The sequence below is a fragment of the Rattus rattus genome, chromosome 14 (genome assembly GCF_011064425.1).
Source record: "Rattus rattus isolate New Zealand chromosome 14, Rrattus_CSIRO_v1, whole genome shotgun sequence".
Lineage (NCBI taxonomy): Eukaryota > Metazoa > Chordata > Mammalia > Rodentia > Muridae > Rattus > Rattus rattus.
The window spans coordinates 49221135-49235627 of record NC_046167.1 but is presented as its reverse complement, the minus strand read 5'-3'; the positions used below and the strand labels follow the sequence as shown (position 1 = coordinate 49235627).

The 14493-nt window shown below is 45.4% G+C and overlaps 1 protein-coding gene and 1 pseudogene across 1 annotated transcript in view; both read right to left on the bottom strand.

Annotated features, from left to right (window-relative positions):
- Nucleotides 1–14493, bottom strand: part of Mboat1 (membrane bound O-acyltransferase domain containing 1) — a 106428-nt gene that overhangs the window by 44729 nt on the left and 47206 nt on the right. The window contains 2 exon segments of the mRNA XM_032884535.1: nt 4094–4171; nt 5284–5429. Coding sequence (XP_032740426.1) covers nt 4094–4171; nt 5284–5429 — 224 coding nt within the window.
- The window catches only part of LOC116883901, a 1712-nt pseudogene continuing 1164 nt past the window's right edge, over nt 13946–14493 (bottom strand).

The following is a 14493-nucleotide window of genomic DNA, read 5'->3' as shown; positions in this document are numbered from 1 at the left end:
ACCCAGATTCATCAGGCAATAGACTCTTGAAGAACCAGATCAACTATGGCCACACCTGTGTCTACCGTACAGGGTAAACACATTCAATGCCGTGGTTGTAAGTAAACCACAGCCGTCAGTAACAGGGATAAGTACCTAACTAAACAGGGCAGGGCATTCTTGCCCTGGCTGGACCCGAATCCTCTGTGGCACAGAAAGGACATATTTTGAACACAAATAATAAGAGCGCAAACCCCTGCACTCATAAAAGTGATCTGTGGCATGAGAAACTGGCAAGGTGGCTATTTTTGGAAAGATGAGTGTAACAGAAATTGGGACAGGACAGTTGGTAGTGTTCGCATGTTGACCTGGCTGGGTGTCTTCTATGTATATATAAAAAGCAATAAAAGAAAATCTATATCCTACACATTTGTTTTAGGACTGTGCTAGCAATGAAATCAAACATCAACCGATACGTTAATCGCTATGTACTGAGAATAATGCAGAGAATAAGAAGAGCTTAGCCTAGGACGTAGCCCAAAGCAAAGCCTCCAGAATCAATTAATGACATCGCCAGTACGCAAGGCCTGCATCCTAGAAGTTACGAACAAGATCTGCTTAAGCTGGTCCCGAGAGCAAGCTGGCACCTGTGTTTCCTGCCTGATACTGTGACTTGGGATGAAAACAGAAGTCGTACCCCAAGAACTCTTTCAAAACGCCCTGCGTAACAGCTAGGCCAGAAATGGGTTCTTTGCAGACAGCAGCCAACACTCCCTCCCCATATCTCTTCTCAACCATAAAAGAGAACTCTCAGAACTGGACATGAAAAGGAGAAGAATTCAGATAGGATCATAAACTCATACTCTTCTGAATGCTCATTCAAGGGGACTGGGAAGATGGCTCAGTGGGTAAGAAAGCATGAGGACCTGAATTCAAAACCCCAGCACCCATGTAAAAAGCTGGTCACGGCTATCCTTGACTATAACCCTAGCAGTTTCAGACAGAGACAGACAGATCCTGGAAGCCTGCTGGAGGGAGTGCCTAGACAAAAAATAGTAAGCTCCCAGTGTCATGAGAGACAGAGTCTCAAGGCCATGAGGTGTGTAGTACCAGAGGAAGGAAGACGTCCGATACTCTGCTCTGGTCTCTGCATGCATGCGTGCACACTTGTGCATGTACCACACACATACACACATACACAGAGAGAGACAGAGAGACTGAGAGAGAGAGAGAGGGAGAGAGAGAGAGATTCAAAACCATCCAGAAATAATCACAAACTGTTTTTAATTAAAAAAGGAAAAAAGGAGCCATCATTCACTTTTACAAACTCCGCCCCTCATGGGAGTAAGGGAAAGTCAATCCACTGGGAGGCTCCCCCATCTACCCTGATCTCACATTTTCTAAACCCAACCTCTTGTTCTCCCCCTGCAACAACTCAGAGGAAACAACTTTGGGACACATTTTAGAGTTACATGGAGTTCTTCCTTTGGGAACTGGTCCACTCCCTACTTCTGCAAACTGGCAACCATTCAAGCAAACAGAAAGAGGAAGAACGGGTTTGGGAATCTCCCATTTCACTCTCATGGCAGAGCTTTCGGCTACCACAACACTGCTGAGGTGAAAGTCACTGTCTGTGAACTGCTCAACTCCACCTCGGGCAGGACAAACCATTCCCAGACTCGCCTGCTGTGGAACAGGGGCTCGGATAGGTTTTTGACCCTTTAGAAACCAGAGTGCACCCACCAGTGTCACGTAAGTAGGAGGAAGGACCGATAGATTACCATGGTAGGTAACTGGCAAAGTGCCACCCCTAACCAAGAAGCCGTTTGCCGTTGATGACTGGTGGGAGGCACAGGGTGCATAAACCACAGGCTTAGGGGCGGCAAGCTCTGTGCTCAGGAATACCAGGAATAGCTAACACAAAACAGCATCCATGTGGTCTTCTGTTTGTCTGGGTTCTGCTTTATTTGACTGTTTAAGAGAACGAATATGAAGTAAAGAGGGTGGGAGCAGAGATCTGGGAGGAGCTGAGAAAGGGGAACAATATGACCAAAGTGTGTTGCATTAAAATGTATAGAAATAAAATAATAATAATAATAATAATAATAATAATAATAAAGCAATGTGAAATGTCCTATGAAATGAATAGCATCATTAGTCATTTAAAAGCATATTTAAGAAAAGACAAGTGATCATACATGCACACACACACAAACACACACCACATGACTCTTTTTAGAGCTCTTATAAGCTTTATACATACTGTGTAGAGAAATTATCAAAGTCCTCCTTCTCAAATTAGAAAAATGGACCTGCTAATGTTCCTCCAGAGACAAGGATACTATCCTTTCAAGGAGAGGCACTGAGGGGAGTGATTAGAAGTCACATTCCCGCAGCTCATTTGGCTACAAAGTTGGAAGACTATGAGGTTTAAAAGTCTATTAAAAAAACAAGACTTTCCTCCAAAACCAAATGTAGTGTATCATTAACTACAAAATTATATTGAAAAGTTGCATTTCAGTGTTTTTAACAAGTGTGGTGTTGGCCCCACTAATCAAGAGACTTCCTGAAACCAGAAGGTGGGCTTCTCAGAAAAGCCATGAACAAAGCAACAGTAAACAGTGCAAGTTTCTCTCTCCCTCCCCTCCTCCCTCCCTCCTCCCCCTCCCTCCCTCCCCTACATAGCCCTGGCTGTCTTGGAACTCATTATGTAAACCAGGCTGACCTCAAACTCACAGAAGTCCACCTACTTCTGCCTCTCCAGTGCTGGAGTTAAAGGCCTATGCCGATATGAAAGTATCTTTTCAAAGCACTCAGGCCGTCTCTTCCATAAATATTTACTGAGCCTTCACTCTTGCCTGTGCCAAGAATCTTTCTAAACACTGAAAATGTAACATAAGCAAAAGATAAAAGTCTTTATATTTACGAAATACACCAGAGGCCGAAGTGGTGGCTCAGCAAATAAGACTTCTTGCTGCTCCGACAGGAGACCCAGGTGTGACTCCCAGAATCTACATCATGGGGTTTGTAACCCCGGTTCCAGGGGATCGGGGATCCAGTGCCCTCCTCAGGCATCTGTACACACATGGGACACATAAACTCACACATGCACATACATAATATAAATAAAACTGAATCCTTAGTGGTTTACTCTATTTTTAATTGTGTGTACATGTGAGTGCAGGTACCCATGGAAGCCAGCAGGGAAGCTGGAGCCTCTGAAGCCAGAATTACAGGCAGGTGTGAGCACCACACGTGGATACAGGACCTGAACGTGGGCGAACCTTCTCTCCAGTCCCCCAAATACATTTCTTAAATAAAAGAAACTTGAAAAAAACAACCAAACAGACCTAATGTTCTAGGATCCACAAAAGGCGAAATCAACACTGAGATTTCGGACAGACCACAGGAAAGACAGACACTGAAAAACACACACCTGCTGATCATGTGACCCTGCAGACTTCAAGAAAGGGTTAAACTACTTCTGTGCCTTAAAAGCAAACATCACAGAGAAACTTCACTCTCGTTGAAGAGTTTTCTTTTATATGTACATTTACATATTCAAAGAATATAATTAATGAGTTTCGATATATGCAAACACTTAGAAAATGGCACCCAAAGCTGAGACTGGACTTTGCCTCACCCATGCACACTTCTTTTCCTGACCTTTCATCCATCGCCCAGCATCACCCCATGACCAGTAACATCTGAGTCTCTTACCATCACCATAGATTACCTTGCATTTTCTAAAACATAATATGGGCGTCTTCCTTCACTCAACACATTCATTCTGAGATGCAAACATATCATTCTGCATCTCTGCCGTTTACTCCTTTCTACAGCTGCATCGCACTCCAATGTGGTGACTATCTAAGCTGGACCCAGCTTGAGGCTGGCTGCCATATAAACAGATAAACCTTCCAACTGAATCCAACTTTGCATCTTTTAACACAAAGATTTTTGTCTTTTTCCCACATCCTTTTCCCTGAAGATTCCTATCTTTCACATTTTCTTACATCCTGGAGACACATCACTTATGGAGAATAAGCAAAATACATTCCCCCCAGAATATCCCAAAATTCTTCCCGTACACTGCTCAATCCTAGGATCTTACCTGTGAATGTTGGATACGCTTGCAGTGACCATGACCCCATAACACATCAACACCAGCACAAAGAGATGTACAGCATACCTTTAAGATATAAAAGGGGGAGGAAAGATGCTAAAACATGTTGACCTACCTACTGGATACCCCACTCCCACCCATTCCAGAGAGCAAGCAATCAATTAACTCATGAGAGAACATAAGTCAAATTATTGTTCTACGGAATCAGAACACTGTATCTCAAAAAGACACCAAGAAAACTGAACACAGTTTACAGCTGCAGCCCTGGGAATGTCTGGAATCAGTAAGCAGTCATGTTTACAGCTGTTTTACATCCATATAAAATGGATGTCCAAAGAGAATTCTTTTGGGTGGAGTTTATGTTTTTAAGCCTCAAAGCTACTTTTCTAAGTTTCAAAGTATCAGTACCAAAATCCCATTCCCAATATACCAGGGCTTTTTTTTTTTTTTTACACAGTGACTGATTCAAAATAAGAATCTTTTCTCAGTGGTTTGTGGCGGTATTCTGGTACCTTCACCAAATTCACAATTTGCTTGAAGAGTCACTCCTAGAAATTTTAGAGTCAAAAGAATGTACCCTAAGGGGGTTGGGGATTTAGCTCAGTGGTAGAGCGCTTGCCTAGGAAGCGCAAGGCCCTGGGTTCAGTCCCCAGCTCCTAAAAAAAGAAAAAAAAAGAATGTACCCTAAGAAGTGTCACTCCCCATGTATTTGCAGTCTTCGGGTGTTAGCAGGTGTCTGCACTAAGCTAAATCTCACATGTCTTAGAGAATGACTCATAACCCTAACACCTGCACTGAAACCTTTGGACTAACACCAAGTCTCCAACAGGAAGTCAAGAAACACACCAACATCTGCGAAGATTAGGGAGGGTTCCCTGTTGGGAAGAACTAGACCTTATAGCATTCCATCTTTATGACTCAAGGAGGTCTACGGAGATCTAATCTTAAGAAGAAAAAAAGCAGCCTTTCAACACTTAGCCTTATTGTTGGATCTAGTCTTTAACATGAGGGAAGGCTCCCACAACATTCCCATTCATTTACAGTAAGGTTTCTACAACCCGATCTCACCAATCTTTTCAAGGTGTGAGTTATCTTACAATATCACGCATTTCTTACCAAGAATAACATCACAAAGCATTCCAACAATAGACATTAGAATTTATGAGGCTTACACTCACCAACCAAAACAAAACACCACAAAATAAATGCCCAAGATGGTGGCCAAGGTGTGCCGGACCTCAGGGCTGGCTTTACCAGGACGTAAGTAGATTCTAAACCAGAAAGCAGCGGACAAGGCCAAGAGCTGGCAAGCCACAAAGTTAACCTGTGGAGACAGAGGAGAAAGACTTTTTCAGTGTTTTGCCTACATGTAAATCTGCTTTGCATTTTTCATTTCCAGAGAGTCTGAGACTCTCTTCTGGCCTCCTTGGGTACCAGACATTCAGGCAAAACACAAATAAATAAATAAACAAACAAACAAATAAATAAATAAATAAATAAATAAATAAATAGTAAAATTTGAAATGAAATGATAAACCCAGGAGTTCCCTCTCCAACCCTTTCAAACCTTTCAATGCTCTCCTTCCCAAAGCAGGGAAAATACAGTTCCTCGTGTTGTGGTGAACCTTAACCATAAAATTATCTTGTTGCTACTTCATAACTGTAATTTTTGCTACTGTTATGGGTCACAATATAGATATCTGATATGTAGGCAACCCCCATGGGAGTTGAGAACCACTAGTAGAAGGAGACAGGAAGTCTGTTGACTGTTTTTGTTTGTTTGTTTGTTTGTTTGTTTGTTTTCGACACTTGAACATTAGATTCCACAGCTGCTGGTGTTATTTTTTGGAGGTTGTTGTGTCTTTAGGAGGCGGAGCCTCACTTGAGGAAGTGCGTCATGAGGGTGGTAAGCCCCACTTCCTATCTGCCCTCCGCTTCCTTACTGTGGATATAGTATGACCTATCTTCCCACCATGTCTTTTTCCCATGGTGGACTAGATCACACACAGATACACACACACACACACACACACACACACAGTGAGCCACCTTCCTCCATAAGTTACCAAGCATTTGGTCACAACGACAAGAATAGTTAACCAATATGCTTTTTTTCCTGAAAAATCCAAAGTTTTGCCAAAGTGGTCATCAAGTGCTTTCTGACCCACTTTTCTTATTGTAAATCAGCACCACGTCACAACTTGAGTTCCAGATGTGCAATGGACAACTATGAGAGACACAACCCACATTAAACCTCCAGTGTCAGTCATGGCCGACTGTAACAGACAGCACACTCCCTCTGACACAAGTCGCAATGTTCTATCTCGGGGGAGTATTTTTTGTAAGGGGCATGGGCATGGCTTAGCAGTGGGGCAGTCGTCAGTGTGAGGTCTGGACTTGACCCCCAGCATTGACAATAAGGGAAAAGAAGTAAGGCAGAGAGGAAGAAGAGGAACAAGAGGAGGACAAACCAAGGACAGAAGGAGATGGAGGATTTTACCTAAAACATTAAAAGCTGGGTATTGAGGCTCACAACTATAATCCAGCAGGAAGATGAGTTCAAGGTCACCATCCCTGAATGTATATGAGATCAAGGACAGCTGGGCTCTCCATGCAACCAAAGGGAAAAAGATAGGGAGGGAAAGAGAAAAAAACATTTTTAAAAAATTCCTCAAGACCCATGGGAAAAATAAGCTAATTTTTGAAAAAGAACTAACATGTATCTTGGCAGTTTAAACTTAAGGCAAATCAAATTCCAAACATGTTGAGCGATTTGACCATTATCAAAAGCTGGGAAAGTAATGTAAACTTTTTAAAGTATTAAGGATAAAAATCAGTACCAAGTCACTTTTGGAAAGCGAAGAGTGAAAAAAAGAAAAAAGATTTAAGTCATGAATAAAACCACAGGATTTCATCGGCACTTTCCCAAGCCTAAAAAGGAGCAGCTGTTACTGATGTTCATTAGCTGTGTACTGGGAGGGGGAGGGACAGGGAGGGGGGAGGGAGGGAGGGATGGGAGGGAGGGGGAGGAGAGGGGAGGGGACAGGGAGGGGAGAGGGAGGGAGGGGGAGGAGGGAGGGAGGGAGGGGAGGGAGGGAGGGGACAGGGAGGGGGAGAGGGAGGGGGGAAGGGAGGGAGGGGGGAGGGGGGAGGGGGGAGGGGGGGGGGGGGGGGGGGGGGGGGGGGGGGGGGGGGGGGGGGGGGGGGGGGGGGGGGGGGGGGGGGGGGGGGGGGGGGGGGGGGGGGGGGGGGGAGGGGGGGGGGGGGGAGGGGGGGGGGGGGGGGGGGGGGGAGGGGGAGGGGGGGGGGGAGGGGAGGGAGGGGGGGGGAGGGGGAGGACAGGGGGGAGGGAAGGGGAGGGGAGGGACAGGGAGGGAGAGGGGAAGGGGACAGGGGAGGAAGAGGGGGAGGGGACAGGGACAGGGGGGAGAGAGGGAGGGACAGGGAGGGGAGAGGGAGAGGAAGGAAGGGCATCAGCTCCACTTGAGTTCACTTCGTTTTCTTTAGAAAAAGCAACAACACTTTAGACAGCCCCCTTACAGAAAATGGAACTTTCAGAAAGTTTTTGATGGCTTTGATGATGACTGTATTGTTTCCTCTCTGTTCAAAATATTAAATCTCACCAGACACTCAAACACACCTGTTCCCACTGGACTCCTCCTTCACTTAAAAAACCTAGAGAAAAGGACCTAAAAACCTACTCTGCAAGCTTTGACCCTCTTCTAATCCAGGCTAAATAAACAACCAACAACTGGCACACCATAGTGAGAATCTGGAGTGGGAGAGCACTCTTGTAACCCCAGCAGAGGGGAGCTGAGGCAGGAGGATTGCTAGTTCAAGGCCAGCCACAGGGAACATAAGATCCTGTCTAAACAAATGAAAGGGTGTGTGTGTGTGTGTGTGTGTGTGTGTGTGTGTGTGTGTGTGTGTGTGTGTGTGAGAGAGAGAGAGAGAGAGAGAGAGAGAGAGAGAGAGAGAGAGAGACTGACTCTTGGCCCAGAAACCAGCCTATGATTTGTTCCATTCCTTCTGTTTGGCCAGGAAATATGGAGCATTTGTAGATGAGAAATGATTATTCAGGGGATACAGCAGTATTCTTTGGAGCAGTCCTCAGGACAGTAGCAACCGCAGTGCCTGGAATCCAGTTAAAAATGTACCTTCTCTGGTGCCCCAGACCTACTGAGTCAGGGCACTTTGTTTGTGGGATCCAGTAACATGTTTATGTGAGTAACATAATGTGTTTGTGGGCTCCTTTACCCCATCATAATCCACTTTGAAACACTGGTATGAATGAAAAAGAAAGCTTTCAATGGGCTAAATAACCAATGACACAAACCAGCCAGGTATAATGGTGTGTGTGTGTGTGTGTGTGTGTGTGTGTGTGTGTGTGTGTGTGTACCTTTCCAGCATCTGGGAGGCTGAGGCAGGAGGATTAGTAGCACAATCTTGAATCTAGTGTGGTATGTTTCAGAACCAGCCAAGCTACATAGAAAGACCCTATTATCTCAAAACCAAACCAAAAGAAAACAAAACAAAAAGGATAAAGCCCGAAAGTGGCTGTAAAGTACTGTCTGAACTAAGGAAAGTTCCGGGCTTGCCCAAACTTCACTGGGAATCCTGCATCTTCTAGATCCATCTCCAGTTGTAGCAAGAACTGCACTCCGTCCGTCCTGCCTGCCATCCTTGGTACTTGGTCAGTTCCATTTCACTATCACCTAAAGCCATCTTTGGACTAAAGCTAACATCCACGGCCACTTGAAGCAGTGCGTGAGGTCTCTACTAGTCTACACTACCAAAATTAGCACATGCATGAGGGGAGGACAGGATGAATTCACCAACTACTGAGGCTGTTTCAAACGGACCTCCCCAGCTTCTTCCTGCCGGCCGGTCCCCAGTCTCTCTCCCACTCAACATTCACATGGTAGCCCAAGCTCCTTCTGCACCAAGAGGCAACACAGCCCTGAATCCAATCCGGGTTTTCAGCTCCCAGATGAGTTTTACAAATCCGCGGCAGAGACAGACCTAAAAGTCAAGGCAGTTTCCAGAAAGGGGACTGGAAAGGAGAAAGGTTTTTTTGTGTGTGTTTTTTTTGTTTTGTTTTGTTTTTAAATTTTTCATTCAAAAAGTTTGTCTTTGTGAAAAGGATACAATATACACCAAATCCCCCCAAAATTAAACCCCACCTCTTAGAGGAAGCATGGATAAAAACTATGTGCCCGCACGCATTGCGATATTCTTTATTAAATCCTTCGCAATTACAAAGAACACTGGCAGGATATTTTCTTTTCCACTGCTGCAGCCCACAGAGGCATGACTGCTGTGGCCTCCAGAGGCACGCCGGGGGCTGCAGTTTCATTCTTGAGTTCTAACGACAATGTTCCCACAATTGCGGTGTTGTGTGGATCCCACTGTACAAAGGCAATGTAGAGACCAGCTGTTTAGTTGATCAGATTCCCAAACACTAGCTGGGCTGGACGACTCAGATCCAGCGCACACTCAGTTTCTACAGCCTTTGCAAGATTTCCAAGTCACCGTGTGTTTTTATTCCACCAGCCCAGGGTGCGCTGGGCTGCGATGTTCAAATGTGGCTCATAAATACCGCCCCCTCCCCTGCTATTCTCACACTCTGCCAGAAAGCTGTTATTTGGGGGTTTCTGTCTCATGGTCTTCATGGCTTCCAACTGAAAGCAAACTGTGTCAGGACCTAAAAATATTACCGTCCTTCTAATCGAAGAGAGGCTAGCACACTAATTTTAACAGCAAATATCAACAGTCCGAAAAACTTCCCCCTCTTCCTTTGTTGGTGCACCACGGCGGGGCAGGTGAGAGGGCAGACCTGGGACAGCAGCAGCACTGCTTTGTGTGCACCAGACAGAACCAGCGTGATTGCACGGGCCCTGACTCAAGGGAAAGTCATTTTCCACCACAAACAGTGCTCTCTCGCCTTACACAGCACCCCCGTCTCCCAAAGGAGGAAAAAAAAGCAGAAGGGAACCCAAACTGTGATTCCCTTCTGTTCCACAGAACAAAAAGTGTCTGTCCCACACCCTTTAGCTTCTTGTCACTTCCACTTTCATAGAGAGCCTTATTCCCAACGCCTCGGAATGTCAGCAAGACATGGTTTTAAATCTCCAAAGAGCCCATTTTTCTCCACTGCCCGAGGACAAGCAAATGTTATTAAAGATGGATAATCAATGTGCATGATTTTACAACCCAGCAAACTCTCAATTGATATCTCCTCTCATCCTGAACATAAATGTCTTTTATTGAGTGCTTACGACAAGCGGAGGACAACGCTGACTACCAGGCTAAGGATCCTGAGAGCTATATGCAGTGGCCTGCATCCCGAGACACGGGGAGACAGTGAGGAACACTGTGAAGTGCAACGGCTAAAGTCACAGCAACGTCCACAGAGGTCCCATGCCTCTCGCCGACCATCTCAGCTCCAGCATCCTCTGCCAAGCATACCTCTCGAGCAACTCTGCTGGCTGCCTATAGTGATGTCTATAGGCCATTGCTCTGTGTCCTCACATAATCTTCTGTCTATCGGAATTGATTTTCCATATAAGGACAGCAGCTACATTAGATTTCATATGGCCCGACCTCATCACCATCTCTTCAAAGACCATCTCCAAACATGGCCACATTCTCAGACACAGGGGTTACCACTTCAGCATGGGAATCTAACCTGTAACACTGCCCAGTAAAAGCCTCTTCTCAAACCTGTGAATTAAAGTTCACATCTCTGTTCTTACCTCAGAAGGCAGAACGTAGCAGAACCCAAAGCCACCACTTCAGGGGATGCTATGGGTCCCATTGTAACCTGGAGCCAGCTATCTAGAGGATACAACAAAAATGACCACTAATGGGGCCACCCAGCGGCTGGCCCTGCTTGGATGCTACTATCCTGTCGAAAACTTGATAGTTCATTCTAGGTTTGTTCATTTTGGAAAAGTTCACTGTCCTTTGACCCCTGTTTTAAAAGGAAGCATTGGCAAGCCTTTTTAAAGATGCGTGTATTCGTGTATGTGTATGAGCACTGGTATCCATCTAGTGTCTTCCTCTGTCACGCCCCACCCTATCTTTCCAGAACGAGAGTCTCTCATTGAACCTGGAACTCACCAATTTGCCTAAGCAGCTACCCAGCAATCCCAGGGACTTACCTGTCTCAGTCCTCCAGCACTGAGACCATAGCGGGCACAACTCACACGTCTTAAATGGCTTCCTGAAGACAGAACCCGGCTCTCTCCATGCTGATGTAGCAAGCAGTCTATCTACTGAGCCATCTCCCCAACCTAACAATCAGCATTCATTGGAGCATGTTATAGATCAGGGGCTCAACAATGTCAGTTGCCACTCAAAGTGACTCACCTGCACTATCTAATCATCTCAAAGACTGTCAGCTACTGCCCGGGAAAGGAAAACACGGCTATATGGTAGCACTCTGAGTTAAACCGAGGCTCCTCGTCACCTGTCAAGACACCAGTGCTGTCCAGGGAGAACTGGAAGTAATACTACCAGAGCTAAAAGTCCTTGCCAGTGACTGGCTTTTGAGTGGAACTCTCCAAGTCCCCAGGGTGTGTATTCTCAGATCTCAAGTCTCCTTCAGCAGTTCTGAGTAAGAAGAGACTATCCCTCCTAATTCTCAGAGAAACAACCTACACACACTTGGTTATAGTTGAAATTGCACAGGAAGACTGAGGGCTTGCAGTGTCCTGAAAATATTGTGTTAGTTACAACCCAGAATGAAAAGCCTTTAAAAACTGATACAACGGGCCCAAATGGTCATCCTGTCTCCTTACTCAGGACAGGGATAGCCTACCCAGAAGTCCTATATTTATATCCCTTGGCTTAGTAGATTAAGAAGAATGAGTAGAATTCAGGACGTGTAAGATCTGAAGAACCCTGTTTTCAAACACACTGTCATCCAGCTCCTCTGAAAACAGAATTCACTGCATGGTGAGCCAGTTCGAGGAGCCAATGATACCCAGTAATAATGACAGTGCGGCAAGCATTTATGGCACCAGGCACATGGCCATAGCTTGGCTCCATCCTCTTTCCTGTAAATAAGTCTTTCATCTTCACAACTCTGAGGATATTTGAAGTATGTGGTAGACAGAGAAATTAAGTCACAAAAGGGTTAAGAAATTTATCAAAAGTTCACACACCAGAAAGTCAGTAGCAATACTGGATTTGAATCCAGGGAGTCTAAGGCTGAGAGTGTAGCTCACTGGATATAGTGCCTGCTCAGAGCCCTGAGTATAACGCTATCCTCAGGTACACAGCAAGTCTGAGGTCACCTGGGTTATGAAAAGCCTTGTCTTAAAGAGAAGCCACTCAGAATCTGGCTCCTGAGTCCACCAATGAGCACACTTAACACTCTCACTCTATTGTGATGCCTCATTTCCCGGATGAAGAGACTTGAGCCTCGTAAGCATTCTGGGTGACAGAGCTGCTGAGCCTCGGACGCCAGGGTCCTATGTGACATCAGTTTCCTGCAGCTGTAACACATAGCTGGGAGAAAGCATTTAAAAAGAAGAAAGGTTTACTTCGGCTCACATGTTCAGTCCATGGACAGTGAGCTTTGATGCTTCAGGCACAAGATGGCACGGAACATGGTGGCACGGGCATGAGGGCCTGCTCACCTCATAAGGTCCAGGATACAGTCAGAAAGGGGCAGGAGTCTCAACATCTCCTCCAAGGGCACACCCAGCAACTTAGCTTCCCCCAAGTAGGCCTCATACCTTAATCTAATACATGGGCATTTGGAAGACATTACAGGTCCCAATACTAACTCCCACCCAGCAAGCCTTCTTGCGGCAGTCCACAGCCTTGGATGCAGAGTCTGTACAATTTAACTGTAAACTTAGCTAACAGACCGCCCTGAGAAAAAGGCTCTCAATTGACCACTAGAATCAAGGAATATTAAAAAAGAAAATATTTTATTTAAATTCTTTTTAAAATTCCTCCAGAAACAAAATTGAAAGCAACTGATATTTGGGCTCATGTAGGAATAGGGTCTTATCAAAGAACTCTGGGCATCTGGAAGGATGCTGAAGGGGCCTGGGAGAGGATGAAGAACATTTGTGGATGATGGTATAAGCGTGAATGTATCAAGATGGCACATAGAAAAAGAGCCCTACCACTAGCAGGGGTGTGTGTGCATATGTACGTGTGTTCTGTGTATGTGTATGTGGGTGCATGCGTGTGTGTGTGTGTGTGTGTGTATGTGTAGTGCATATAGATAATACACACACACACACATATATAATGTCTACATGGCTAATATAAGACATTGGCGTTATGTATATATTAATATAAAATGTACAATATATATTTATATTGCATAAAAGTGTACATTATGTGTAGTATATATTTTTAGGAAATCTGAAATTTTCCATGTGACTCAGTTCCACCCAGCCGAGGTTGTCATCGACTTCTCTCAAGCTGATGGAATAATAACATCCAATGAAGAATTACCACCATGTTCTCGGTTACATGAGAAAATAACAATTATCCACAGAATTGTAGTGGGCATTCAGTGCAATGTGCTAGCACTTTCTAGGCGATAAAATGCCACATGAATTAGCTGAACTACAAACTGTAAAGTTAGCTAGGCAGTGTTGGCACATCCCAGAACTTGGGAGGCAGAGGCAGGTGGATCTCTATGAGTTTGAGGTCAGCCTGGTCTACATTGGGAGTTCCAAGACAGCCAGAGGTACATAGAGAAACACTGTCTTAAAAAACTAAAAGCAAAACTAAACAAAGACAAAAACTTTAAAGAGAACTGCCCAACAAGTCCACCCTAAGAAAGACTCTCAATTGACCACTAGAATCAAAGGAATCTTTTTCTTTCCCCTAAAATGAGCAGCATTTATTTGGAGCAAATTCAGCTCCCGAGGCTGGACGGTTGAATGCAGTTCCACCAATTGCTCCAATTCCTCCTTCCACTGTAGTAACTAGGCCAAAACGTTCGGTTGTTGGTGGGGTCAATCCAGGGGTTCCATTTGGCGTCACAGTGGCGGGTCCTGGGGGAGCTAGAGTACCAGGTGGCCCCGGAGCAGGGGGCATGGCGCCTCTCTTGTTTATGCCCATAGCCCCTCCCACAGCCGTTTGGCCCATCCCTATCTCTTGTTCTCTGGCATCAGGAAAGGTTCCCTTGAATCCTTCTGGTGCCACATCTCTTTCTCACGGCGCCTGTGTTGCTCTTCCTGCCTGAGTTCTAACTGCTTCCTGTTTCTTAACCTCTTGGTTATGCAACTCCTCCATTCTCCGAAGCTCTTCGAAGAAATTAGCATAACCTGGCGCTCATGGCGTGCTGCCTCCATCTCCACTTCCCGCTTCTCACGAGTCTCCTTGGTGCTCCGGTCCGCTTGATCCTGCTGTTG